Source organism: Myripristis murdjan, chromosome 2 (assembly GCF_902150065.1).
Source record: "Myripristis murdjan chromosome 2, fMyrMur1.1, whole genome shotgun sequence".
Classification (NCBI taxonomy): Eukaryota; Metazoa; Chordata; class Actinopteri; order Holocentriformes; family Holocentridae; genus Myripristis; species Myripristis murdjan.
The window spans coordinates 7,732,339-7,760,088 of record NC_043981.1 but is presented as its reverse complement, the minus strand read 5'-3'; the positions used below and the strand labels follow the sequence as shown (position 1 = coordinate 7,760,088).

At 42.5% G+C, this 27,750-nt stretch overlaps 1 protein-coding gene across 9 annotated transcripts in view; it reads right to left on the bottom strand.

The window, feature by feature from the left end:
* Nucleotides 1–27,750, bottom strand: part of col18a1b (collagen type XVIII alpha 1 chain b) — a 79,638-nt gene that overhangs the window by 37,332 nt on the left and 14,556 nt on the right. For 7 of the 9 annotated variants that reach the window (XM_030075531.1, XM_030075532.1, XM_030075502.1 and 4 more), the window contains one exon: nt 12,996–13,099. The exons of the other annotated variants lie outside the window; for them this stretch is intronic. In XM_030075531.1, coding sequence (XP_029931391.1) covers nt 12,996–13,099 — 104 coding nt within the window. The remainder of the gene's footprint in view (nt 1–12,995; nt 13,100–27,750) is intronic. 9 annotated transcript variants of the gene reach the window in all.

The window sequence follows — 27,750 nt, the reverse complement described above, 5'->3', positions numbered from 1 at the left end:
GACGCACACACACACACTTGTCGCTGTGAAATTTCAAGTACGCTGACGGCTCAAAAATTTTAAAGCATTTGAAACAATGGCTCGTTGTTTGCCAGCTTCAAAATAAGAGCTCCTTTAAAAAAATGAATTCATGATTTGAAAACCCTGACAGAACATTTAATTTAAAAAAAAATATATATATATATTTTAAAGTACTTTTGGTTAACCTTTACAGATTTTTCAGCATTTTTTTTCTCTCTCAGACTAGTTTTTCCTGAACACTGTACACACACAGTCAGTATGTCAGTATCAGAGGCCTGCCACCTCTCCCACATACAGTCAGCACTCCTGCCTGCTCCCTCCCTCTGTGTCCCTCATGTTCCCAACACTTTTCATGAGTTTTAGTTGTCAGCCATAATGACCTGCTCAGGGCCAGGGGCAGGGCAGGTAAACAAAGCAAAGCATTATGGGTTCGTGGCTGCAGGGGTGTGAATTTTCGAGCCGTGTCGGACTTGCCATTTGAAATATTATGCACACACATGCACCTATAGCTCGTCCAGGGGTCGTGTGCATGTCGGCCTGCTCATGTGCTCACACGCGCAAGTGCACACAAAACGCCCACACAGATACACACACACACACACACACACATTATAGCTCCAGTGGGAATATAATCTCTGCTTAAAAGGAAAAAACTCCAGCCTCAGACACTGTTACACAGATATATATCATCAATGTGTGATCCTCAACACATTCCAGGGGTTATTTTGAGATAAAGTGCTGTTACTTTGCTCTACCTGCCTTTTCTGCTGAACTTGTTGCTGTTAATCAAAGATGGCGCTATGGGTAAACATCACTGCCAACCAGTTTGTGAATTTTGATGCATGTCTATGATCACAGTTGAGCATCAGTGCAAAAAGAAGTTGTTGCTTTTTAATCCAGAGTGACTGACACCAAAACCTGAAGTTTAACACCTGTAGATGTTTTAGCAACAACATATTCAGCTATCACACTCCATTGTAACAGTACTGCCATGGTACTGCATATTTGGACTTTAATGTTATTGTATAAACTTTTATCTTTTTAGACTCTGATGTTTCCGCTGGACTCCTGTCTGCCTTTTTGCTACATCACACTGTCTCTGGTCAGTTATCCACGGGACTGAGAAAAAATTTATCACCAACCAACAAAATAGGCCCAGAAATGCAACCAACCTCACCAACATCTGCATTTTCAACACTATTAATGGGTTCTAGCTTGGATTTCTTCTTTCTATAAGCCACTGACCCAAACAACTGAAACCTAAATTAACTCAGAATGTGCATAATATGTGTGTGTGTGTGTGTGTGTGTGTAGAGGGGTCAACATGTGCAATAGGGAAATATTGCATTTGAATGCATAAAAATGCAAAATCTGCTCCAAGAAAACCAAAAATTAGAGCTTTGTGAGGTTTCTGGAAAGAGATATTCAGTGAAGTGTGTTTTGCAGTCTCACTTATACACACAACCTCGCATACAGCGGAGGTGTGTGTGTGTGTGTGTGTGTGTGTGTGTGTGCGTGTGTTCGTGTGCGCGTGTGTGTCCATGAGTGTTTCATGAATAATGAGCGTGTGCCTGAGCATGTGAACTGTGCGGCCTCCCCAAGGGAAACAAGCATGGGAAGAGAAACACGATATCCCGAATGAAAAGAGAGACAATGAGAGGATCCTGTCGACTGGGCCTCTGAAGCCTTAGCAGACACACACACACACACACACACACACACACACATCTTTGTATTTATTGGATAAAGTTTTGCAGGCAAGTAGAGTGAGAGTGAAACTTTGATGTGCCTGGACTGAAAGTGTGTGAGGCTTTGAGAGCGACAAAGAGAGAGAGAGAGAGAGAGAGAGAGAGAGAGAGAGAGAGAGAGAGAGAGAGAGAGAGAGAGAGAGAATAGGTGAAATGAGGCAGGGGAAGGGAGAGAAGTGTCATGGATAAAATATTAGCCTGAAGTGGGTGGTCTGCACACTTACTGTCTTCAGATAGTGGTTGTAAAGATGTAATTGCCACCAATCACTGTTTGAATACGTGCTGGTGACAGGTATGAACTTTGTGCCTCGCTGGTGAGCTCCATGTGGGGAAAGACGCAAGATTTATTCAATTAAAATACTGGGATTTGTCTTGTTTGGGGGTGAAATATTTCATTCAAGATGATACGTCTGAGAAATTTCGTGCAGGAATGGAAAAAAGTGCAGAAAACTGATTTTTTTTTCAGTGAACTGCCTAGGCTTCAGCTACACACACACACACACACACACACAAACACACACACAGAGTCCCCTGGCAGTCAAACAGCTCTGGCTGGAGGAATCTTGTTGCCGTGGTGATTAGTTCAGGTTCGGGAGATTTAGACCCTCAACTGGTAATTTAGCACAGCTGCAACCAACACTCCCTCCCACACACGCATGCACGCACACACGCACGCACACATTCACACACACACACACACACACACACACACACACACACACACACACACACACACACACACACAGTCTCACTTTATTGCATTTACCTCCCACTGCAATTTTACTTTTCTTTCTTTCCCTCTCATTCAAACATACATGCACGTGCACTCGTGTCTTATAATAAGATAACAAGCAGCTTTCACTAAAAAGACTATGATCTCAGAGTCATTCATAAGTCCCAGCTGCTTAAAACAGGCAGTGCTGAAAAATACATCCATGTTTAGACTGGGATGAAGTTGCAGTAGCAAAATGGGCCAGCAGATGGCAGCAATACATGCACTGCAAGGCTCAGACACGTTACTGTATGAACGCAAAGAAATAGTGGAATGTGAGAGCAGAAAACAGCGCAAATGGTTGAGTAAGTATTGCATTTTATTTTCATGTGTATTCAAAACAGGAACTAGTATTAACACCACTATATAAGTTATTTATCATCACTTATGGGTAATCCTGGCCATTTTTTCTTACACAAGTTTCTCGCTTGGAAACAGCAACAGTGGAAACAATTATTGGCGTGAAGAAAGAGTCCTGCAGAAAGTGAACATCAACGTTGTCATCTGAAAACTTTGCAAACTTTGTAATCGGGTGATTTTAATTCCAGGTTACATGGTTCAGATGGGGCCAGAAGAACCCCTTTCAAAGGATACTGCATACAACACAGAAATGCATGGTGGTCATGGTATAAAAAAGTGAGTTTTTCCCTGTTGCAGAGTTGACATTTTGGAGACCCTCATGCAGTCTGAACCAAACTGCAGGCCAAAAAGGAGAAAGATCATGAAATGCTGCCATCTGTCGTCTGAAGCCTAGAGTACATGGAGGTGACAGAAACAAGGAGAGGAAGTTGAAAACTCAAGTATATCTGGTGTGAATGGATACCCCATCAGAGAAACTACAGCCTCTATGCAGCCACTATGACCTGATTGTGTGATATGACTGTGAATTAATTCTTATATTACTGCTAATGTTGCATCTTTACATCACGGTATTCAATCTCTGGCACTCCTCAAAGACTTTTTTTTAAAATCTGTGTTGGCTGCGTTTTAAAAGGTATCAAACAAATACAATTCTTCAAAGTGTAGAGGAGAAGCTCCCTGCAGGGCATCTTGGCAGCGGTTTGGGAGAAATCAACACCCATGACACTCGCCTCCTCCTCCAACTCCTCCTCCTCCTCCTCCTCCCCCCACACCAATCCCAACACCCTGCGGTATGTCAAAGTGGGCTTTTGGCACCGAGCGAAGCAGGGAATTTTCAGACGAGAGGGTGTGAGACGGTCCGTGTTGGTTCCTCACAAGACTCAATGCACAATTCATTTAGGAACACGGGAGGCGGGGGCCAGACAGTCGGCTCCTTGTTTGAAGAATCTTGAATTCATGAACAGGACGGCTGTGGGTCATCATAGAGCCCAGGAACCCAAAATAGACGGAGTTTTGTTCCAAAAAAAAAAGAGGTGCACAGTGACAACCCCTCTTAAATGACTCACAGCACAAAATTAATAGCACTTTTTTTTTAAGGAGTGAGAAACTTAAAGGGGTACCACTTCACAGTAAGACTAGCCAATAAAGGGTTTAGGATTTGTAATTAAGTTATTAATTAGGTTGTACACACTTTAATCACACTTAGGTCATTAATTAACAATTAAACAAGTTTTGACAAATTGATGCAGGCTGACTTTTGGACAAGATCAAGCAAACTAGCAAAAACTGAGACTGAACTGAATACATGCAGCACAGCAGTAACGTGATGTTGCCAAATAGTGAGCCTGTAGCTATGTATGAAATAAAATGTTGTCATAATATGTTATAAAATTTGTATAATTGTTTGTTAATGATCTATAGTGAGTACAAACCAATTAATAACCTCACTATAAATCATTCATAAACCCTTTGTAAGGGTAGTCTGATAACTGTGGAAAACTGCTGAGGGTCGACTGAAGCGATGACGTTTAGACTCCACTTTCAAAAAACATGACATCAGCATGTGATGTTATCACTGAGTCCATATGGTCCTCACTTACATCCACCCTTGGCAATTTTGCATCATGCACCTTTAAAGCGGCAACAGCCAAATCAAACTTGCTGATTTGAGAGAGGACCATTTAGACTCAGCTGACAAAAATAAATAAATAAAATTTGATGGCTGAGTCTACATGGTTCTCAATTTCACAGTTTTAATGATTGTGAGTTTAAAGGTGCGCTACGCAAAAATCATCGAATCTCTTGTGTAATGACAACATCAAGCAAACAAACTCTAACAAACATGTTCTGTGTTTCTTCAGGTCTCCTGGCTCTTCTTTCTTCTCGGTCTCACCTGTCAGAGACAAACACTTCCTGCTTGAGCTTCCAGCGATGTGGCATTCAAGCGAAGCAGAAAGGGCCGTAAACCTGGGGGCTCGGTGTTAGGGTTACATTCCAGGACAGAGGAGCTCCTGCCCTGCAGCCTAGATACTGTACCAGGGCACATAATTCCACTAAATGCTCACGTTGAGCCGTAAAATGTCAAACCGCACACTGTCTCACCCAAAGCACTGAGCCTGATCCAGACTGCAGAGCAATACAGTCCTTTGTTCACCACTTCTAAACAGCTGCATTGTAAGGTATATGAAGTCTCATTTGTCAACCAAGCCATTAAAGCTTCACGAGATAAGAGTTTTATGTAAAAGCAGACCTGTCCTATCACAAAATGGAGCTCTGATAAACAGCATTAACTGAGAAGCAGTATATTCAACCTATTTGTGACAATTGAAACCTAAAGAGAAGCACAAACAGCTGCCTCGACAGCCAGAGAAAGCTGGATTCACCAACATTAGATGCTTTTGTCTCATCCCTCTGGTCTCTGCAAACCAAGGATACATTGAAATGTTGCATTTTCAAGTTGTGTGACATAGTATTAAGCAGTGGTTCCCAACCCTGTCCTCAACAACCCCCTGTCCTGCAGGTTTTTGTTTCAGCTCGTCTCTTTCACACCTGAGCCATTTAAGGGCTTCATGCTGATTGGTTGGAACGGATTTACCTGATCAAGGTGTGCGGGCCTTAAATGGCAGCATTTTATTATGGCGACTGGGTTGATATCAAACCTCACATCAGTGTGGCGTCAACAGTTTGCTCATGATTTGTCAATATGGACGTTCCTCGAGGAGATTTACAGTCTAATTTTGAGGTCCAGCCTGTTTTGGTGTCTTAAAGTCTGTATTACCTTTAATTATTTCTATATGCGTGCTGTAATCTAATTGGATATTTTAACATTTATTTATTTATTTATTTTAATCATTTTTAATTCTAAACGTGCTTGTATAAAGTAGCTTAATATTAACTGCTTTAACGTATTCGTTAGTGACTTGAGTAAATAAGAAAAATATGATAAGGCAACATGGGTAAGGAGGGACTATTTTCTGGCAGGCACTCGAGTACAGCAACATAAAAATAAAACAATTTTTATTTGACAAATTAGTCAAACTGAGGGAAAGTGCAGCTGAGAAAGCAATGCCATTAAATTATTATTTTATGACTAATATTTGACTGCGATTGCTCTTGCAGCAGTTGGTACCAGGCGAACGGCACCGCTCTGCACAAGCTAACATTTAATGAGGGCAGCATGTTTATTTGACGGATGGCTTCACTCGGGCATTTTTCAGGTTTGTGGAAGATGTTTTTCAAATGGTTTCTACAGAGGTAGCAAAACAAAATATGCAAGTGATGCAATATGCAGCAAACATCAAGCAAAAGCACCAGAGAAGTTCATATGCACCGGGTCATGTTTACTGTTTTTCATATAGCTCAGAAGATCTAAACCCTACAGCATGCAGCCCCGTGTTAGCCTGGATCTTTTCAACATTTAATCAACATAAAATTGTTCAGCGTGTACGACTTTCATGTAACGACAGGCAACTGATTTGCTTCTTCAAATGAACCTAAACAAAGCAAATAGGTCTTAGATAATGATGTGCTTCCACTGTAAACTATGGCACTGGGTTTAAAAAGCCTACTATCACAACAGCCCACAAAGAGACAGGCATTTTCAAAATTGGAAGATTGAGAGTGTGAATATTTTAAATGGGTGCTGCATACTTTCATTAAGAGTCTCATCAGTGTCCCACGCGCTGTTTGTCTAACTTCACCGCAACCTGGAATCCAGTTCCAACATCCACATGAGCTGCTAACAAGCGGAATCCAGCCGTTCGTCTTTGGACAGTAAATCTGCCAGTCAGTAAAAACAAGCACAATGCGAAGACCAGCCTCCGAGATCCTCCTTTATCTTTTCCCCTCCTTGGCTGATTAATAGTCGTGTGAATCTATCAAAGTCTGAAGAGGTTCGTGGCCTCAGCCCTGGCAGGGGGCCAGTTCCTCTTGATGCTGTGGGCATAGCGCCTGTTTGGCCACCGTGGTGGAAATTATTAGGAGCGCTTCCTCCTCATCTGCCTTTCTCACTGATGTGAGGTGCCACACAAACACGCTGTCCCCTAACTGGGAAAAATGAGAGTCACCTCTGCTTCGGGTTAAGGACAGAAATCTGTGAGAAACACAATCGGACCCCTGTGTAAAGCAGTTTCACAGCCAGTGAGCTCTTTCTGGTGGCTAGAAATTTGTGACCCTGTAAATAAAGGTGTTGCCTAATGACGAACACAGCGACTGCTTGTAGCCAACAGAAAAGCCTCTGTGCTCTGGGGTCGGGCACAGCAAGAGAGCCTCCACGGCTTGTGCTCGTGCAGTCAAGTGCACTGGAGACGTCTGAGGCCTTTCTGTGCAGCTGCCGTCAGGTGGGCTTGCTTTCCTATAGTTTTTCTCCTCGTCTGTTAACACTCTGCACCCTCAGCCTTCACGAGCACAAGCTGTTCAGTCAGGGGTCACGCTATCAGACAGAGGGCCAGTCGTCAGGTGCTATTGAAGGAGAGAAAGTTTCATGTCTTTATCATCTCAGTCCCTCAGGGTTGAGGAAAGTAATTTGACTCTTTGTTATTTACCTTGCAATAAAGCGGTACTCTTTACTACTCATTAGAGAGCGTCAAAAACATGTCATAACAACATGACCTACTGCCAAAAGTGTGGATGATTGTTGTTTTAATCACTGATGCAATGCAGGATTATTCTGGTATGTGAATCTCATTCACATCAAGCATACTCAGACTGTGTTTTGTGGTCTGCATGTCTTCTGTTGTCTGTATTCAATGGCACAGGGTTTTCATTTTTCAGTACTCTATACAAAAGCATGTCTGCAGTCACAGAAGTATAAATTTCTGCTTCTTTATCTATTACAAGCCATTCATTAGTTAAATCTTAAAGAAGAAATACTAAAAGCCGCCATCTGCATTAGAGCCCGACCCATACTGGATTTTTGAGGCTGATACTGGTATTAGGTAGTAAAAAAAATTCTGGTATCAATATATTGGCCAATATAAATATGGATACACGCATTTTTTTGCGACGATCCGTCAAACATGGTTATCAAACACTTGTGACAAAGATATGTAATGGCATATTTTTTACATTTTAAAAAAAAATTTATTGTCCAATATATCTGCTTATCTGCCAGTAAAATCTGTTGACCAATATATCGGTCGGGCTCTGATCTGCACTGCATGTCTTTATTATTATGGGATGGTGTCTAAACTAAACAGCAGAGTGTTTTTTCATCAAAATGAAATGAATGAAGCATGTTCAAAGAATTCTCTGGATTGTAGGTTTTAGTCATTTTAGCTCACGCCATGACCCACGGTGGTTTACAGTGAGTCGTATCTTGCTAAAAGGCACTTCAACAGGACCTGTGGCTGTTGATATAAACAGTGGCAAAAAGCCCGTGACCATTTAGTTACAGGAGGACCCCCTACTGCACAAAGTCAACCTCCAACTAGAAGTCACATCAGATGTTAATTCCCACAACTGGCACTTCTTCCAGGCCTGAGCCAGGAGCACCAGTGAAGCTCCGTGTGCTACATGTTACTAAGTGCTGATATGATCTTATCCTGCACAGCTGAGCAGGTAGGAGCAACAAGCCCCGTGTTGTTGTCCCTATACAGTCTCCACTTGCACCACCTGAGCACCTCAAAGCCAGCAGCTTCGTCTGCAGCTGGGAAAACACATCATTCCCCGGTAATCAAAAGCACCTTTTGACTGGCCAGTGTAGATGGGAAATCAGATAGAGAGCATAGAAAGATGGAGGAGGGAACCAAAACATCCTCTCACCTCTCAGCATGAGGTCACAGCAACACCTCGACACTTCCGCTATTTGTCACCCTCAAACTGCTGGTAGCACCGACGCTTTTGAGCCTCTGGAAACACCTACAGCTGAAACTGAAACTTTACACCGCTCCACAGATGTAATGAGCAAGATTTTTTGAAAAATTTGACTTTTTCTGAGTACTTTACACACACTGCATTGACATGTTGTTGTGACTTGAGAAAGGGCACGCAGGACGTGTTCCTTTTGTTCCTGCTGGGTCTAATCTGATGAAATGGGTTTGGCCGAGCTACAAGTGCTGAGCCGGTGCACAGAGAAGATGAAAGCAGTAATTACAGATACAATGGGAGCTAACCTGCTGAGGACCGTCCTCCAGGCTACTGAGAAACAGGGAGGAGTGCGCCAACTTTGTCTCAGGAAGCTCAACGTGTGGGTGGCAGAGCGCTGCTGTTTATTCAGCCTGACTCTCTACCAACTCATTCTCTGTCATGCATATCATTGGGCACTACTACAAAAACAAAGCATCTATTCCTTTAAAAAAAAAAAAAAAAAAAAAAGGGTGCAACACGCCCTGGTTGCAGTAATGGCAACCACCGTCTACTTCCTGTCCAGAACAAAGGCCTTTGATGCTGTCGTGGTAATGGGGGGTCAAGTAGCTTAAATGATCAGTGCCCATTCATTTGACCGACTCATGTTGCTCTAAACTGGCAATTTAGCACCTTTAATGTCCAGGAGCGACAGAAGAGAGCAGTGATGCCTGCTGAAAGAAGGAGCTGAGTCAGTATTTTGTCTAGTTCACTGCTGGCCGGATGTGACACTTTATTTACTTGTTTTTACATAGTTAAGCAATTCTAATATTCCTTTCCCCATTATTCATAGTTTTAGTTTCTACCTTTCTGAAATAAATTTGGCATGATGTATAAATATCACTATTCTGCATGCGTGTATTTTATGGACACTAGGATCAAATGCATAACCAATACGAAGGTGTCTTGTCTCATTTTTTTAAGTCTGTGTTTATTAATGTTCTGTCGTTGTGCTGTAAGAAGAAAAGGACACCTGCCGTTAGCCTGCAGAAACCCATCCCTTTTTCAAAATGTCTTCACATAAGGATCATTTTTAATAAAAAAAGAAAAAAAGAAAAAAGAAAAGCCACATCTGAGGTAATCTCGGTTATGCTACTAAAGGTAGATAGAGATCTAAAAACAGCGGAGCCAGACATGTTTTCCAGCCAAGCCCAAAATATTGGATTCCTCATCACGGCTTCAGCGCAGCACCGTAATTAGCTTCTCACCGTAATTAGCACCGCAACTAAGGAGGAACCACAAGGGATGTAATTCATCAAATAATTCATTTCAAGCCACTGCGACGACTTCAAGCCATAAATTCTATCATTTCATAAATAAATGTCTGTTTTGCTTCCCCCTTCACCCTGATTCATGTCAAATAACAATGTGCTGTTCTCAAATCCTCTGGCTGCACGGGAAGAGATGTGTTTCATGTTTCCAGTTTATTCACCACCTTTGGTAGAAATGAACACCTAGAACCAAAGATGACCTTTGACCCTACTGATATGCATAAACATAGGCCTCCTGTATGTGCCTAAGAGGGATATGCAAACAGACAAATGCCCAGGTACACTACTGTATGTGCAAATTGGGAAATTAAGCACACTCAGGCTACATTATATTACCACTCACTCTCTGGCATTTCATACATGAGCTACCTTTATCTGGGCCTGCGGCTGTAATCCCGGCTTATATACACAAGCGAATTTTCCGACTATAATGTTCGGCATCTGTTTGCACTTAATAGCTCTGAAACATCAACACTTCCAAACATCAATCGTCAAATGCCCATAAAACGCAGCGCGGAGAGGTATGATGGCAGAGATGGGACTCGTGTTCACACAGGTTGGAACAGCTGTGCAGCCAGCAAAGAGACAGTGAAAATACATACGAGAGGAGCGGAATAAACAGTCTAAGGCACTCAGACTCAGTGTAACCATCCCATATGCTATGTTTCCTGTACAGCACCCAGTTTGGTGGAGAAACCTGCCCATTTCAAAGTGCTGTAGATACGAGATTGTGCACCACTAAGAACATAGGGCTTATTAACCTGATTTGTTTTCTGCTTTGATGACATGGAGGGCTGTATATTGTGGATAAGGGCTGTTTGGCCACAAAGGTGCAATGTATGGATCTTGAATTATAACATAGTTGCAGAAGCTGCTGATCTGTTAATGCAAATGCAGTTGCAGTCTAATAAGTATGGAGCTAAATTGCTGCCAAACCCTAACAAACAAACAAAACATGTTGTACAAAAGTAACAAAAGTAGTGTGGTTTGCAAATACAAAACACCAACATACGTACCAAACAAATGCAACATAATTCTAATCCATCATGCTACAGAAAAAAAAAATTCCTACAAAGACAAAAAAAAATCATTTCTTGCCAAGACAAAAGCATACCACGTGACTGTGGATTCTCTCACAAATGTCCCATGTAATTTGCCCTCCACAACAGAAGGAGGCGCTATGAGTTAATTTAAACAAGCGCAGATCGCTACGCTGGGAGGATGAGCAGAGCAGAGAACAGCCACTGTCACTGTTGTGTATTTGTCTGATAGATAAGTTTTGTATTTGCAAAACAAAATCCATTAATTTGTTAATGGTGCTTTGTGTTTGCACAGCACACTGTGTTTGGTAGTGAATCACAGGACATCTATGCAACATGTTTTGTTTGTTTGTTTGGGTTTGGCAGTGATTTAGCTCCATACTTATTAGACTGCAAGGGGAATTTTTCTCTTGCCCACCCAACAAGGGACTGGATTATCCACTGTAGCACGCAGTGGAGTCGTCTCATTTGTAATGAAACTTCTTCCAAACTTTATTATTATGATCCTCTGTCATCAAAATAATGCAATATTTGATATCATCAGGTATCAGGCCAAGCCTATAACGTCTAGGAAATATGTGTGCTGAGGAAGCATAGGACACATTCTAGTTACGTCTCAATAAGGAACTGACTGAAACTTATCGTTCCCTTCACTGCTTTAAATTTTTTTTTGTTGTCTTGGTTGTACTGCAATGTAATTTGCCTTGCTTAGAATTTGCAGCACACTGACCGGCTTGCATCAAATTAAATTTTGTATTCTGCAAATTGTGTTGAAATAAATTCCTGATGAGGATCATTTCTAACTAGGTGACAAGGCGACAGGATGCGTCTTTGCACACAGTGTTGTTTATGATGTGTGTGTGTGTGTGTGTGTGTGTGTGTGTATAGGCCTACAGTATGTTGTTGAACTTTTCTGTATGTATGCCTGCATACACGTGTCTGCCTACTTTTGCACATCTGCTCTTTGCATGTGTGTGTGTGTGTGTGTGTGTGTGCCAGCCTAAGGGAGGACAATGCAGCCAGTGGCAAGACTAAGTGTATCTGTTTCCCAGGGAGGGACTGATGAGCCCTGAAGAAGGGAAAATCTGAGCACACCGCAAATCACTACCCTGCACACACACACACACACACACACACACACACACACACACACACACAGACCTGCTCCAACACCCACGCATGCACTCACACTCACAGAAATATGCATCACTACACTTCATCGCATAACCCCTATTCCAAACCATCTCTCTCTTCAGTATTTACCCCAAACTAGTCCTAGTCCTAATCCAAATCCCAACCCTAAACCAAAGTTTACCAGTTTACAAACTAGCCCTTTAGAGAAGAGAGGAGCAGCGAAGCGTCACCAAATTCACCAAGGACAAAGGCGAGGCAGCACACAGCAGGCACAGATAACAAACACACAATTGACACACAACACTCCCGCTGAGCACGAGTGGGAAAAATCTGAAACGACACCGGGCGATGATGTATTTCTCTGGAGACAGGAGGGGAAGATGGTATGGGCCATTCATAATCCCACAGAGACAAGCCCAGACATCCACAACATCCACAGCCTCATTCCAGCTCTGAGATCACCAATCACAAATCAAGCCGACTCATTACTCACAGATATCAGTTTTAAAAATAGGCATGACGTCAGAATCATGCATTTAATCTATATTTGAGGATGGGAGAAAGGTTTAACTGGAATAAAACACTTAGAATAATGAAAAGTCACTGTAAAATTATTATTAATCGTGACAAGAATATTCTACTCCAGTGTCTGCAGCTTTAATAGTGACTTCACGCTTTATACAATTTTTTAATCTCCAACAACACTTTGCTGTGATATGAATTTATGCTTTCAACAAGTACATGCACACTGTCAAGTTTGCATAAGTAAATCAAACTGGGACAAAAACATGAAACATCCATCTACCTCTCTGCTGCGACTTGATCTCTGGGGTGATGAAGAGGAGGAGGAGGAGGGTGATGATGCAGGTCGGCGAGCTCGACGTCGGCCACCTGTCGCGTCCACGCATCCTGAAAGTGGCGGAGACGACTTGTATTAAAAAAAATATATTACTAATAATAATAATAAAAACTAAAAACAAATAAAATCCGCTCAGAGGCTGGGAGGAGGAGGTGTGCACATCTCCGTTTGTTCACTCAGACACGAGGCAGAGGTGAGCTGCTGGCCCGCTGTCTACCTGTGGAGGCGGCGTGCACCTTGACGCACAGCTGCAGGGTGATGAGCGCCTGCGTCAAGTCGCACACAACAACCAACCGCAACTTCCAGACACCTCTTTCAAAATAATGCCCTTTGTTTATGGATGACTCGTGAAGTGAATATAATGACTAATCTATTTTCTATCATAAACCAAAAGGGTCATTTTATTTTAAGGGCAGCACGCTGGTAAGATGATCATCCTTAATTAAGGGCAATAATTAATTTTCAAGTCCCAAAAACTTGGAAATGTGTTCACACAAAACTTACAAACCGAAATAGTCAACACAAGTCCATTTATTTTATTTATTTACTCCCAAATAGGACAACGGAAAGACAGAATATCTCTCATCTTATTCCAAATGTAATACATATATCCATTTAAAATTTTAATTAATTCTGTGCTAAATCAGAATCATTTATGTCATATTGCCCCTCCTCATTCGTAGTCTCCTCCCACTCATGGCTGCAACAAAAAGAAATGTATAAAAACAACAAAATAAATAAAAGTCCATTGAGTTTCTGTGGAGCTTTTAATTTGAAGGCAAAGTCCGGTGAGTTTACAGCATTTGTCTATTTCCGGCTGACTTGACGCAGCGGCAGGACGTTTTACAGTAGGAGCTGCAGGCTTGAGGGCAAAAAAAAAAAAAAAAAAAAATCAGTGAACTTTGCGAGGTTGGTAGTTGCACAAAGTCTCCCTGCAGGCTCCTAGAAAGCTGTAAAAATTATCCGCGAGTGTTTGAGTGACAGCTGACAAAATGACAGCAATGTGAGGATTAGAGATGATCAGGTTTAGGGGGATATGTCACAGCCAAAAGTGCCTATGGGAATATTATAGTGATACCATGATAAACAACATGACATTAATACAAACTCACTACTGAATGCATACTACATCATGAGTCCCTATGGTGATTTTAGGGAAACATCAAAGCTTCAGTGCATAAAATATGTTCTTGCTCTTTATAACAGTGATGACATTGAAAATTTGCATTATAAGCAGAGGCTGCGCTGTGCATGTGTTTGACTGTGCCTCTGTTCAGACATGTCGGCCTACAGTAGAGCAGCACCTGTCTATGGTCTGGCCTAAAACCTGCATTCCTCAAGGAGAGAAAGGCTCCTCAGAGTGACAGATCCCCCTAAAAAACACACACACACACACGCACACACAAACACACACACTGAAGAATCCACCAACTACAAGCTGGTAAAATAAATGGGAACAAATAGTGATTAAACCTAATGCAAACTTGTTCGGTGTCAGATTTTTCCCTTTTTGTGATAGTGGAGCTCGGCCAGTAGGGGGCACTGTTCTGGCTCATTGTCACAATAGAATAGAGTAGAATCTGTTCTTAAGGAATAACACAAGAACGACCCTAAAAACCCCGAGTTCCCCTCAGCAGGATTCCCCGGTGGTGCAGCAGAGAAACAAAAGGCCGCTGTTTGTTTTTCATAGCGCAGCAAGCCAAGGAAAGTAAATGTCAGTGCCATGTCGTAGGGTTTGTCAGAACATGCCCTCCCCAAGAGATGAACCATACGAGCTGAATAGAAAAATCCCTTTGACACAACTCTCCCTGTGGTAGCGGAGCGCTCACACAGGAATCTGCATCGTCTGGATCCCAGCTCCTCTTTGCCCTGTCAGTCCTGTCTGCACATGCAAGATAAGTCCACTTTTTCACGCTGATTTCACCGCTCTCCTCTCCTAGTTTTTTTTTTTTTTTTTTTTTTTTGCCACCGGCTGCACTTCCAGGGCTCCAACGCCGAATTTCCATCCATCTTCTGCCTTGCTATTAGCTGTCAAAGTGCAGGAAGGAGTCATTTGAAAGGTGGTACTTATGTTGCAACCTGCATATGACGGCAATAACACAAACATCTGTCAGGTTCATGTGACCTCATGGGTTACCTGTGTGTGGAAAACATTTTGATTGACTCTGACGGTGGGGAGCTCTGTGCATTTCAGTGGCTGCAGGGTTTCAGACACTAAACACACAACATGACGGCCGTGCCCTCCCACGCACCTACAGGAGAGTGAACCGAGGGCGCCTACACCCCCGAGCTCTGCATCCCTCCAGCGAGTGTTGTTGGACTGCAGCTGCCAGAGGAAGAGCAGGGATACACAAACACGGGTTTTCAAACTTTTTCACGCTCGGGACCGCCCAGGTTCACTTTCATCAGTGTGCAAACCCCTCAACCTCATACTTGAACAATGTCCAATGGATTCAAAGTGGTGAGATTAAGATTTTGAGATTGAGATTTTTTTTTTATTTTTTATTTTTTAGGGATGCACAGTATTGAATTTCTTGCCAAGAGCGCGATGTTTTCCAATTCTTTTGGCCGATTGCCGATACCACTTATTGCAGACATTAAGCTCCTCCTGTAGCGGAAATAACACATTACTATGCCTGCTCTTATTGTGAAGGCCCACTGACAGATACAGACATAAAATACAATCTTTTTCAAAATGTGCACATTCCCTGGGCAAAATCAGAAAACTACTTCAACTCAGGTTATGTACAACATGCCATATTTATTTCATTCATGACCTATTTCACATATCGGAATGTCATATCAGCAGAAATTTTCATTATGGGCCAATGTCGATGTTTTCATTTTCCACTGTCAGCTAATACTGATGATGTGCCAATATTGTGCATCTCTGTTTTTTGTGTATCCTAACAGTTTCTAGTGAAATTAGGCTATTTCTCATTTTGTTGTGGACCCCCTGGAAGCCCCTCAAGGACCCCAGAGGGTCCCTGAACTCCATTTGGAAAACAACTGTGTTACAGAACAGCATGTAACCAAACTGTTTCCTATCAAAATGTCCTTGATCAAAATACCAACTCCCTGCCAGCTCGCTCATTATCAGCCGGGCTGGGAGAGAGCGGCAGCTGAAGCCTTACATGTCAATGATTTTTGCTGATAAAACAAAAACCTGTGGCAGAGAAAGCACTCAAACCTTTTACTTGCTAGCAACAACAGCTCCAATAAATCAATACATCAATGAATGTAAATACTCAAGTAAAGTGCCAAATCTTCAGAATTGCCCTTTAAGTGCAGGATGAGTGAATGCACTTATTTAGCTATTAAATTCTCCTTTAATGCAGCTTTAAAGTGGAAGTTCACCCTAAATTGGCCCATAAATCAGCTTGATCCCTAAAACTGCAGCTCACACAGACATTATTTCTCCCCAACATTTTTAAAACTGTATTGTAAAGTCAGGAAAATTATTTATGTAGAAATGAGAGTTGGATGTACGGAGGAAAAAGAGGGGGAGAAATGGGTTTTCTGAGTTTCAAATCGAGCCGACTGACATTCTGCTCAGAAAACGGTAATCCCCATCAATCTCCTGCATCTGATATTGAAACCCAATCTCGGGACAAAGCGTGGCACTATGCTTTTGATTCCCGGTGCGGTCAGCGTGCCTAACAGCTGCCGGGGGATGACCGCACGGATGAGAATGTCAGAGGTACCGGTGGCCTTAAATGGACGGGCCACTGTGCTGCGAGTCCTCCAAATGACACTCCAACTCATTTAGGAAATCGTTTAAAGGCACATGCTTGTTGGCCAAGATCAGATGTTGCTCTCAACTGTAAAACAATTAAAAATGTATTCATATCTACTGGAGATAGCTCCGTCTTCTGGGACAAAGGCATCCATAAAGAAAACTACATTTAGGGACAAAACTCCAAAAAACTGCTGCCCGGAAAGCGACCTCATGACATCATGTGCATATAACACTGTGATTTCCCTAAATTGGAGTTTGAGGTGGTGCCTCGAGAGCTGTCAGTGGACAACCGTTACAAAGGGATGGAAGCGATGTGACCTCCGCTGAGGGTCACATATCTATGACGACAGTGTGCAGTTTGTGTGTGAGTGCTCATGGCCGTCCGAGCCACTCCACAGCAGCGATAGCTTGGCCGGCTATCGTCTGAGAATGCAGAGGACGTGTGTCATCACCGGATTCAGCTCTGTCACAGCGCGAAGCTGCTACTCACCACATAAGCACTGGCACTTGTTTGGAAAAAAAAAAAAAAAAACATGCACAAAAGCATGTTGTTGCTCTGTGGATTATGGATTAGACTGTCAGTCAATCCATCAAACATGTTACCTCAGCTGACCTCAGACACCACTCGTCTCATGTTTACACTGTGGTCTAGGTTTTTTTTTTGTTTGTTTTCTAAAATGACACAGACTGATGAGTTGCTGACGCTGTAATAACAGGTCAAATTTCAAATCCATAGCTCTCTTAGCCTCTGTTGTGATTTTCACTAAACTTGGATGCTTAATCCCGTCTTCTAAAAATTACATTCCTATACAACTAAACTGCATTCTTCATTACATTTAGGCGAAGAAGTCCAGATTATGTACATTTCTAATCAACATATCTTGCATACCATGTTGGGCAGCATTTTAGCCAGTTTTGTCACCTTTAGCCACCAAAGCTGCTTGGTTAAGGCCAGGAAAAGGTCAGGTTCAGGCAACAAATCATTCTTGTTGATATGTTGGTCATGTACCCCTCGAAACATAATTGAGGATGCAGTTTAGTTGTATGAGAACGTAATTTTTGGATGGATACTCTACAATTAAAAGTCAATATCCACATGTCTAAGGCTCAAATCCACATGTCTAACTAAAATGAAACCTGCTACACAAATCCAGCTTTTCTTTCAGATTACACAGACTGGCCTGATGATGGCTCTACAATAAAAGGTCAGCATTTTAAACTCAAATGTGTTACGTATCTCAGACATCACTGCTGTGAGTTTGATGAAACTTGAGAGGCAAGATGCATTTTGCCACTGAGCTGTGGCTTTGAAGCAGAGACGCTCCTGGTTATCGCCTGGTCTAAGGGCTGTCTGCATCATCCACGGTGGACAAAATGTTTCAGCTGTTTTTCCACTGGTTTATTATCAGCTGAAATCTGTAACTACTTTCTAAAATAAATTATATAGCTTCACATTGGTTGTTGTTCCAGGTATCTTAATTTGAAAGTGAACCCGGTGACCCCACAAAGGCCAGAGGATTTTGGGGGTCTAAAAGGCGGCCATGCAGCAACTGTCAGCTTAAGTGGGATATTGGTTTAATTTCTTGTATGATTTTGAAAATCTAACACTGGCTTGCACAATAAATTGGTTCAGGAAAATTATCATGAGGCATTTTGAAATCCTAGATACTTCACTTCAAAATGTCAGTACAGCAGCTGATTGATGTTAGCTTTGCCTTTCTGTTGGAAAAAATTATAATTTAATACTACCACCACCACTACTACTACTAATATTAATTATAATAACAACAACTTTACTTGTATCACACCTTTCAAAATAAAGGTTTACAATAACAATACAAGTAACAACACTTAAAACTTAAGAAATACAGATAACAGATAAAATTAATAAAATAATAAAACAGATAAAAACTATTTAAATAGTTACAACATCAATTAAGAAAAAGCCCATACAATAAAATTGAGTTTAACGGACTCAAACAAAGATTTTTATCTAAAGAAGAGCAATTTCACCCAGGTCATCATCTATTAGTAGCAGTGTGTATCACTAGAAACTTCCATACAGCTCCTGTTTCAATTATGCAAATCAATCTGTGATCATGTCTTGAATTACATAATTTTTTTGAGATATGACACATTATTTTCTGTGCATTCGATCAATATCCTTTGTTTTAACAGACACTTTGATATTCGACTGCTCTTCCATCAACAATTATCCAGTCACTGGTGGAAGCTTGAGACCCGCAATACATATTTTAACTCTGATCTGACACTAACTTGACCCTATTTATGGGTCAAATGTAAATCATGACTTAAGGAGTCCGAGCCCCGGCAGCTGGGGTGTCCTTCTCCTCAGCACCTTAGCTCAGGGTATCTGTTAAGCTGAGTGATCCATCACAGAGCCCGCACTCCCCTCTATCTTTAGTCGGCCACGGTCTGTGAATGGAGTGCCTAACTTTATCTGCCTCACTGTCATCGAAGCTGGTGGTATTTTTAGGGGGCGGCTTGCAGTGGCAGCAGCTGCGAAAGCATTTAATGCCCTCCCACCCCCGGCCCCAACTCTCTCCCTGTCTCTCTCTTCTTGCCTCGTGCTGGTGGACAATGACAGTATCAGGGCACCACTGGACTGGCTGACGCATGAGGCACACACTCAGACTGAAGAAGTGAACTCATTTTCCTCTCTGCCACCCGCAACCTCACGCCGAACCAACGGCGACACAACCAAGACGTGTGTTTTCATCACAGGTCACCAGCTGTGAATGTTTTTTTATTTTTTCCTGCTCACTTTGCTTTTAAGTGACTTTCAAGAGGAGTGTCAAATGTGACCAGCAAACTGAAGGCCGCCAGACAGAAAAAGAACTGAAAGTGAGGTGCTTGATGACTGAAAAGCAGCACTAAAGAGAGCTCGTCGGTCTTTTTTAAGGGCTCCAGGAATCACGTCGAAAAAGGATCAAAGGTCATTCTAACTGAATCTCAGCTGAAGGGACGGGGGGTCAGTTTCTTACTTGGACGTTTTGAGGATATACCTTCGGAGCAACCAGGACAAAAGTGACAATGTTTTAAAGAAAAGGATCCGCAGGAGTGGTAAGTTTTACTGTTTGAGGGCTGAAATTACAATTTTCCAAAAAATTTGAAAATGGTGACCTCCCATGCAGTGTTTACAAATTGTAATGTTTTTATGCCCTGGTCTGCTCATGGCCATTTTACGCTCACAAATGTAAACAAGCACTTGATTGTTAATTGAATATACGTCATATTACGCAGATTAGAACTGATTTGGATGTTTGCTTTGAAATGCTACACTGTGGTCAAGACATGAGCACGTGATTCTTGGTCCCAGAAGAATGATGTTGACAACCAATGAAACAAATGCACACATGACAGAAACTTTTCCATTGGCTGCTACAAGATCAGACCAGTTACTAGAGTCTAACTATTTTAATCGTGAAAGATGGAAGGTTGTTGATAAACCACAGAGCCCCAGACGAGATGGAAACAATGCATTAAGGATTTCAAGACTCGCTTTCTCTTCTGAATGAATCACTTGTCATGAACTAAGACCATCCATCTGTACAGCAGGTATGCAAGTGGCAGACGCTTCTGGGTTGATCTCACCTTAGTTTTTGACTGCAGGTGTGCCACGGCACAGTTTGTGTGCTATCTGACACATGGGCGCCGGTGTCTTATTTTGGACAGACTGCTTTATAAATACACTCTTCAATGAGTTACAGCACCAGCTGTGAGCCAACTGAGGGAGGCGTGCGTTTGCTCAAACCTCGTTTTACTAAACTTGCGTGTGCACCACAATTTGCTTTGATAGCTGACATCGAGAGAAATTTGAACAATTTGACACTAATACAGTTTTAGATGACCTCAATCAGAACATCCTCTATTTTTCCTGAGAACGTTCCATATTTTCTTCCCCAAATATCAGCATCTCATACATGATGCTTTCAGCCGGCTGTGTCAGTAAACAAAAACAAAAACACTTAAAGGCCAATGTAGGGCAAGACAATAAGTCTTAAACCTCCAGCCATTATAATTTAGAGGTTTCCTTGGCACTCTGTTGATTCTGTGAGGAGGGATTAGTTTGTAGCTCTTTGATGTAGGACAACTTCTGTAGTTTGTAGGTGTCTAAATTTTGGTATGTATAAGTTTTTATCCAGTCAAATGGACAATTGAAAACATTTGGAAAACTTCAGCAGCCTATTTTCAATGAAATCATCTACCCATTGAAATATATCTTCTTCTTCTTCTTCTTTTTTTTTTTTTTACCCCACAGTTACTACGTCAGAGACAAGTGGGAAAGAGATTCTAAAATCTTTCTTCATTCTTCAAAATAGAAAGAAACTGAAGTCATTATGGACATTTTTGGAGGTGCCCCCCGTGTACTGGGCTTTCCCCGGCCTGTGGTGGCACAGTGCGGCACAGACGCCACACTCAAGTGCCAGATTGGCGGGGACCCACGTCCGGATGTGGTATGGGAACGTAAAAATGTCCAGATCTTGTCTGAGGGACGCTACAAGCTCTCCGAGGAGGGAAAGGCTTACTTACTCACAATTAGTGGAGTCACCCTGCAGGATGCTGGCCAGTACATTTGCAAAGCCAGAAATAGCATAGGTGAAACCTACGCAGCAGCCTCGCTCAAAGTGGAAGGGGAGGCCCAACCACAGCACGAGGAACAAAGGCAAACAGAGGTCAACGGTGTGACGCAATCACAAGAAAAAGGAGAGTTCGGGGGACACGTAAACGGCTATGCCAAAGTGCAGCAGAATACATGTTTGAATCAAAATGGAGGATATAAGGAGCAGCAAAATGGAAAGCTTGGAGAAAACTTGAATGGAGAGCAGGAGGTGTGGAGCAGCAACATCAGGCACAAACAAGAGGACATAGACCTGACGTCAGATGACAAACCACGCTTCCTCATCAAGCCTCTGTCGCTGCGGGTGGATCGGGGGGAAGACGCCACTTTCTCCTGCAAACTCTGGGGCACGCCTCTGCCCGAGGTGCTCTGGGAGAAAGACGGCAAGAAGCTGAATGAGATCTTCGAGAGCGCCCACTACAGCGTCAGCACTCAAGACGGCGGCTGGGTCCAGCTCAAGATCTTCCGCACACGCATGCCCGACAAAGGCGTCTACACCTGTAAGGCCGTCAACAGCCACGGCGAGGCCTTGGCCGGCGCCGTCCTTCTCGTGGAGCCCATCCCTGAGAGAGAGGAGAGCAAGATGTCTTCTAACGGTCACACCAGCAGCCAACTGTCCCCAAAACACAGAGCTGGGAGGCACAGTTTGTCAAAGTACACAGAGGAGCCGCCTATCAGTGCTTCCAAAGTCAAGAAGTTTGCGGTGGCGGAGGGGAAGCACGCCAAGTTCCGCTGCTTTGTGACGGGGAAGCCAAAGCCGGAGATCATCTGGAAGAAAGACGGGGTGCCCCTCGAGCCTGGGAGGCGTCACCTGATATTTGAGGACAGAGAGGGTTACTACACGCTAAAGGTCCTGTACAGCAAGGTGAAGGACACCGGCCTGTATGTTTGTGCAGCATCCAACGCTCTCGGACACACTCTCAGCGCCGTTCACCTTTCTGTCAAAGGTAGGTGAGGCTTCTTTCCTTTTTAAACTCAGCCAAAATACCAAAAAATATATATTTTCCCACTTTCTCCTACAGTGAAATCCATCCATGCCAATAGTTTGTGTGATTTGGTGAGGTTTCCAGTCTTTCTCCCTTCGCCCCAGTACAATGGAGCTGGACGGGTATTCATTTGTGGAGCTCATACCTTCAAAAACTGACATGTGAAAAACTCAGTACAATAGCTCTTTCCAAAAAATCAGTGACACTCATACTACACATAATCCTCAACCTTTGGACATGAAGAGTTTTCTAGGGAACTATTTCATCTGCCCTGTATCCATCCGCCCCAAATTTGCACACGCTCAGGGCAGGCACATACAGTTTGCAGGTGTTCTTCGGCAATTGGTGTAAGTCGGTTATCTGAGGTTATCTGAAACTATTTAATCAATTAACCTAAAATGGAGAGGATACAATTTGTAAAGAGCATTTTATGACAAGCACCACAATTTTTTACTGCCAGAAATCCTTTTGTAAGGGAATATTTCTCTATAAAAAAATGGTAGATATCTCATTTTAAAGTGGAACTCACATATATCTTAATGCTTTACAACAGATGTACAGAAATTATGAGAACTGCTGAAGCAAACTACCAGTACAAGAATGCAAATTTGTGCATAAATTATCAAGCTTTTCAGTAACTTAAGGAGTAAACAAATATAACTTTAAGCTATTAACTGTGTTTCAACTAAGGAAAAAAAAACATATATATTAACTTGTTTTCTCCATAATGCTTTCCTTAAAAATAGTATTCCTGCTTCCACTTGCATCACCACAAGTCAAGATATAAAAAAGTATTAACAGTCAGTGATGGCTGAAATGAATGAGTCATGCTTCCTCTGCTGCAGGCTTCCAGCTGCATAGATGAAGCTCTGGCTCATAAGCTGCACTTTTCGCTGCTAATTGTTTGTGCGTGCGTTGTGGGAATGCGTGGCTATAAGTAAAGCACTGCGTCACCTTTTAAATTGGTAATTATTTTGTCCCTAATCCCTTCATAATGAGCAGATAATTTTAGGGTCACATAGCTTTCCCGTAGACAGACCGACATGCTTCCAGCTGGTAATATCAGACGTGTCAGTTTTGTCTCGGATGTAATTTACGGTGGCACTGCGGCAACTGAGCGCTGCTTAAAAAAGATGCACAGATTAATCGGATATATGCAGGTCAAATTGCAGGGGTTTGGTCTAAAATGCCTGTTTGGGGGAAGGGAAAAAACTGAAATTCACCGGTTACCGTAAAAATAAAAATAAAAGTCTCTTCATGAAAACATTTTTCTAAGCAGAGGTATGTGGATACTCTATTTCATTATGTTTGCCCTCATATATATACTTTGTTCTACTTATGATAGTGTGATTTTATGATACAGACTATTTTTGTTAGAATCCCAGGTCCTCCATATAAGGCTATATGACCTCTGACCTCTCTTGCAAACAACTGTATTTATTATTTTTCTGCTTTTAACCTTTTTTATATTATATTAAGCAATTTGTCTTTCGTGTGCAGGCCCACCAGTGCCGTTCAGGCGCCCTTTAAGAGACACTGAGGTGAGGGAGCGGGACGTGGCTGTCCTGGAGTGCGAGGTGCCGGATGAGACCATCCCAGCTGCCTGGTACCTGGAGGACCAGAGGCTGATGCCCAGCAGCAAATATGCCATGGAGCAGAAGGGAACCAAACGCCGACTCACCATTCATGACGTGGGGACGGACGATGATGGAGTCTACCTCTGCGAGATGCCAGATGGGGGGAAGAGCATTGCAGAGCTATCAGTGAAAGGTAAGCTGTGTGTTTTAGACTTTGTGATCATGCATGGGGCATGTGCAGCGTGAAGGGAGCACCTCGCCTGAGGAAGACACACCTGTGCTGAAACATCAGTGGTGCATCTTCATCACAATTTTCTCAGATAAGAAACGCCCCAATAAAGCGACTGCAATTTGACCGGGAATGGACAAAAAACAGATGAAAAAGAGAAAAAAGGAAAGGAAAACGCCATGTCAGGGCTGAAAAAAATTCTTCTGCAGAGACAGAAATTTTACTTTCTGTGTGTAATTTATTTCTTTATATGATTTCCTTGAATGAAAGCTGCATTAGGAGAGATACATTTATAATTGCCTCAAATAATTGCTTTATTTATAATATTGATTATAATGCATGATAAATCTTATGATTTTACTGTGAGACTATTATTTGTTGTACAGCTACCACAGAGTTTTTGCACTTTTGCATATTAGGTATATCAACTCGTTGGATTATGACCAAATTCAAAAGATCACAGTGCCCTGATTATGATCCTTTTGAGCAACACTTCAAATAATTCAACTAAATTATTAATCCCCTTAATATGAAGCTGTAATCCAAAGGCTGCAACATTTTCTCCTGCCCTCAGGCACTATTGTCCGTAAGCTTCCCCGCAAGTTGGAGGTGCTGGAGGGGGAGAACGCTGCGTTCTGTGTGGAGGTGGAGGACGACGACATGGAGATCCACTGGTTCAAAGACAACTTAAAGCTGCATGAGACTCACCAGACCATCATCAAATCTTTTGGTAAAACCCATATCCTGGTCTTTGTCAACGTGGCCTACCAAGACTCAGGGGTGGTGACCTTTGTTGCAGGGAGGTCCAAGACCTCTTCACGCCTCAAGGTGAAAGGTGAGTCTCTTTAGGTGGCAGCATGTTGGCCTTCTCACAGACGTATTGGCTTCTCTAGTGAGCACACTTTGATTTCTCGGGGAATTTAACTGTGACTTAATTCACCCCTCTCCTCTGCGCCTGTTTGTGTTTTATTCAGCTGCACGACACAGTCCCCCCACCTGTCCCGCGGGAGTCAAGATGAACGTGGACCGACCCAACGGCGCCCTGCTCACCTGGGTGCCCGCCCCCTCTAGCCCGAGCACGACCCGCTCCATCTTCGTGGTGGAGCGACAGGAGCTGGGCTCCCAGGAGTGGCAGAAGTGTTTCACGTCAGAAAGCGCCACCTCAACAGAGGTCACCGGTGACAGCGTGCCGTACGAGGGTGACTATCGCTTCCGTGTCTGTTGCATCAACAAGTACGGGCGAAGCGGCCACGTGGAGTTTCCTAAAATTGTCCATCTTGGTGAGTAATTGACTGATATAGTACTGCACCTGTTATCAGTGTAGGGAAGGTTACTTTTGAAATGTAATAGGTTACACTCCGTTTAAAATGTAATAAGGTATAGCTACTTTAATTACTTTGCTTTGCTGACCAACAATTACATTCATTTTGTAATTTAATTAGATGTAACAAGTTACTCCGACACTGTTATGCATTGTTCCCTCTGTGGAATGAAATCCCCTAAAGCTTGGGCCCTTTGTTCATTCTCTCTAGTTCCCGGTCCCAAGATTTGCCGCCATCTTCAAGGCTGTGAGGTGTCAGAGGGAGCAGAAGCTCACTTCTCCATCGAACTGTCAGCCTCCATGACAGGAACCTGGTTTCTGAACAGCACTCAGCTACAGGACGGCGGCCGATACGCGATACGTCAGTCCCAAACGCAGCACTCACTGGTCGTCCGGGAGATCCGCTCCGCTGACAACGCAGCAGAGGTCACGTTCATAGCCAACGGGGTCCGGGATTCAGCAGTTCTCAAGGTTAAACGTAGGTGTCAAAGCAGTTTATCCTGTTACTTTCAGCACTACAGTGTTTTCACGGGTCACATCATTTGTTTCTTCATGTCTTTGCAGCTGCTGTGGTGACGTTCAGGCCTCTGTCGGATCGGGACAGCAATAAAAAGATAGAGAGCGGCGAGCCTGTCGTCCTCTACTGTGAAGTCTCCCACCCGTTTGCCAAAGTGTCCTGGTTCAAAGATGGCGTCGAGCTCCAGGCGACTGACGGCCTCAACATCCAAGCGGACGGGAATATGAGGAGGATCGTGATCCAATCGGCCGAGGCGTCTGACTCAGGAGTTTATACGTGTGAAACTGCTGGGAATGTCATCAAATTCAACGTGGAGGTTGCAGGTGAGTGTGTGTTGTCAGAAGACGTAGGGGGGACGATACACACTGGCGAGGGTTTTGGCAACTTTAATCAGGAGGGCCCCAGTTTGAGCCGGTCCATTTTCAAAAATTAGGTTGGTGTCAGGTCCATTTCCTCATAACAGTTTTCATAAAGCTCGCTAAAAGTTGGAATGCTCATCCATTTCACGTCTTTAGATTTATTTAAGGAAACAGTTTCCATCTCTTACAGCCTTTGCTCATGTTTTTATTTAAGTTATGATATTGTTTGGCATCATCAGTGTCATCCCATATCACTCCTGTATCACCCCACGCAGACAGCTGTACTCACTGATCAATTATAGCAATTTCATTCCAAAATGCAGAAAATATATGTGAAAATTACATGATAACTACATATCAATACTCTATATACCCAAAAGATTTATGCCCTGAAAAATTATAAAGCATAATCCCTATTATCCATATTTTTCCTTCATTTCTGACCATAATCTCATCAGTTACCTCATTATACAGCTAATCACATATTGTTACTGTACACTCCAAAACAAAAGAAAAACACAAAATGACTCAAAGTGTGTTTACTCAGTCTGTACTGTACGGAAGAGTAATGCATAATGATAATAAAACTAAATAGAATTAAATTAAAGTTAGAGTTTTCAGAATAAAGCTGATCCTGTGAGATTAAATTCAACGTAACAGTTTGAGAAGGCTGGAAAAATGTTTCGATTAAAGTCAGAATTTTGAGAATAAAGTCAAAAGATTGAGTATAACAGTTTGATTAAAAAAAAAAAAAAAAGTGTCAAACTGTTACTTTGAGTTTGTCAAAATTTCGACCTTATTTTAGAAATTCTGACTTTAATCTCAAAGTTTTGAGCTTATTCTTGAGGGACTTTTTCTTTTCTCTCCCTGTTTCTCTTCAGAAGCAGACATGTTGGTTGAGAAAAAAAAGTCAGGCCTTTTTCATACAATTTGAACACAATTTTGACCCTTTTGTTTGCACTTACTTGTTTATTCTTTATTGAACCCAAAGAACATTTTTAGGATGCTCTAGGTTTATTTTTGGAGTCTTTGTTGGTCTGTAAGGACTATATTGGGATTATGCATCCTGAAAATTAAGATACTAAGATATTAATTAAGATATAACTAATTCCACAGTAAAGAAATTCATGAGATTTTGGCCAGAATGATTTAAAATGGTGGAAAATGATGGAAGAAATTGGGCCCAGGTCAAAAGAGCCTTGAGGCCTTAAAAATACATAATGGATTGGATCACAGTTTACAGTTTTGGATGGATTACAGTTCTGTCTGTGGTAACCCCTTTTTGGCAAGCAGCTCCTCATTTCATCTGTCACACTAACCCGCTCAAACAC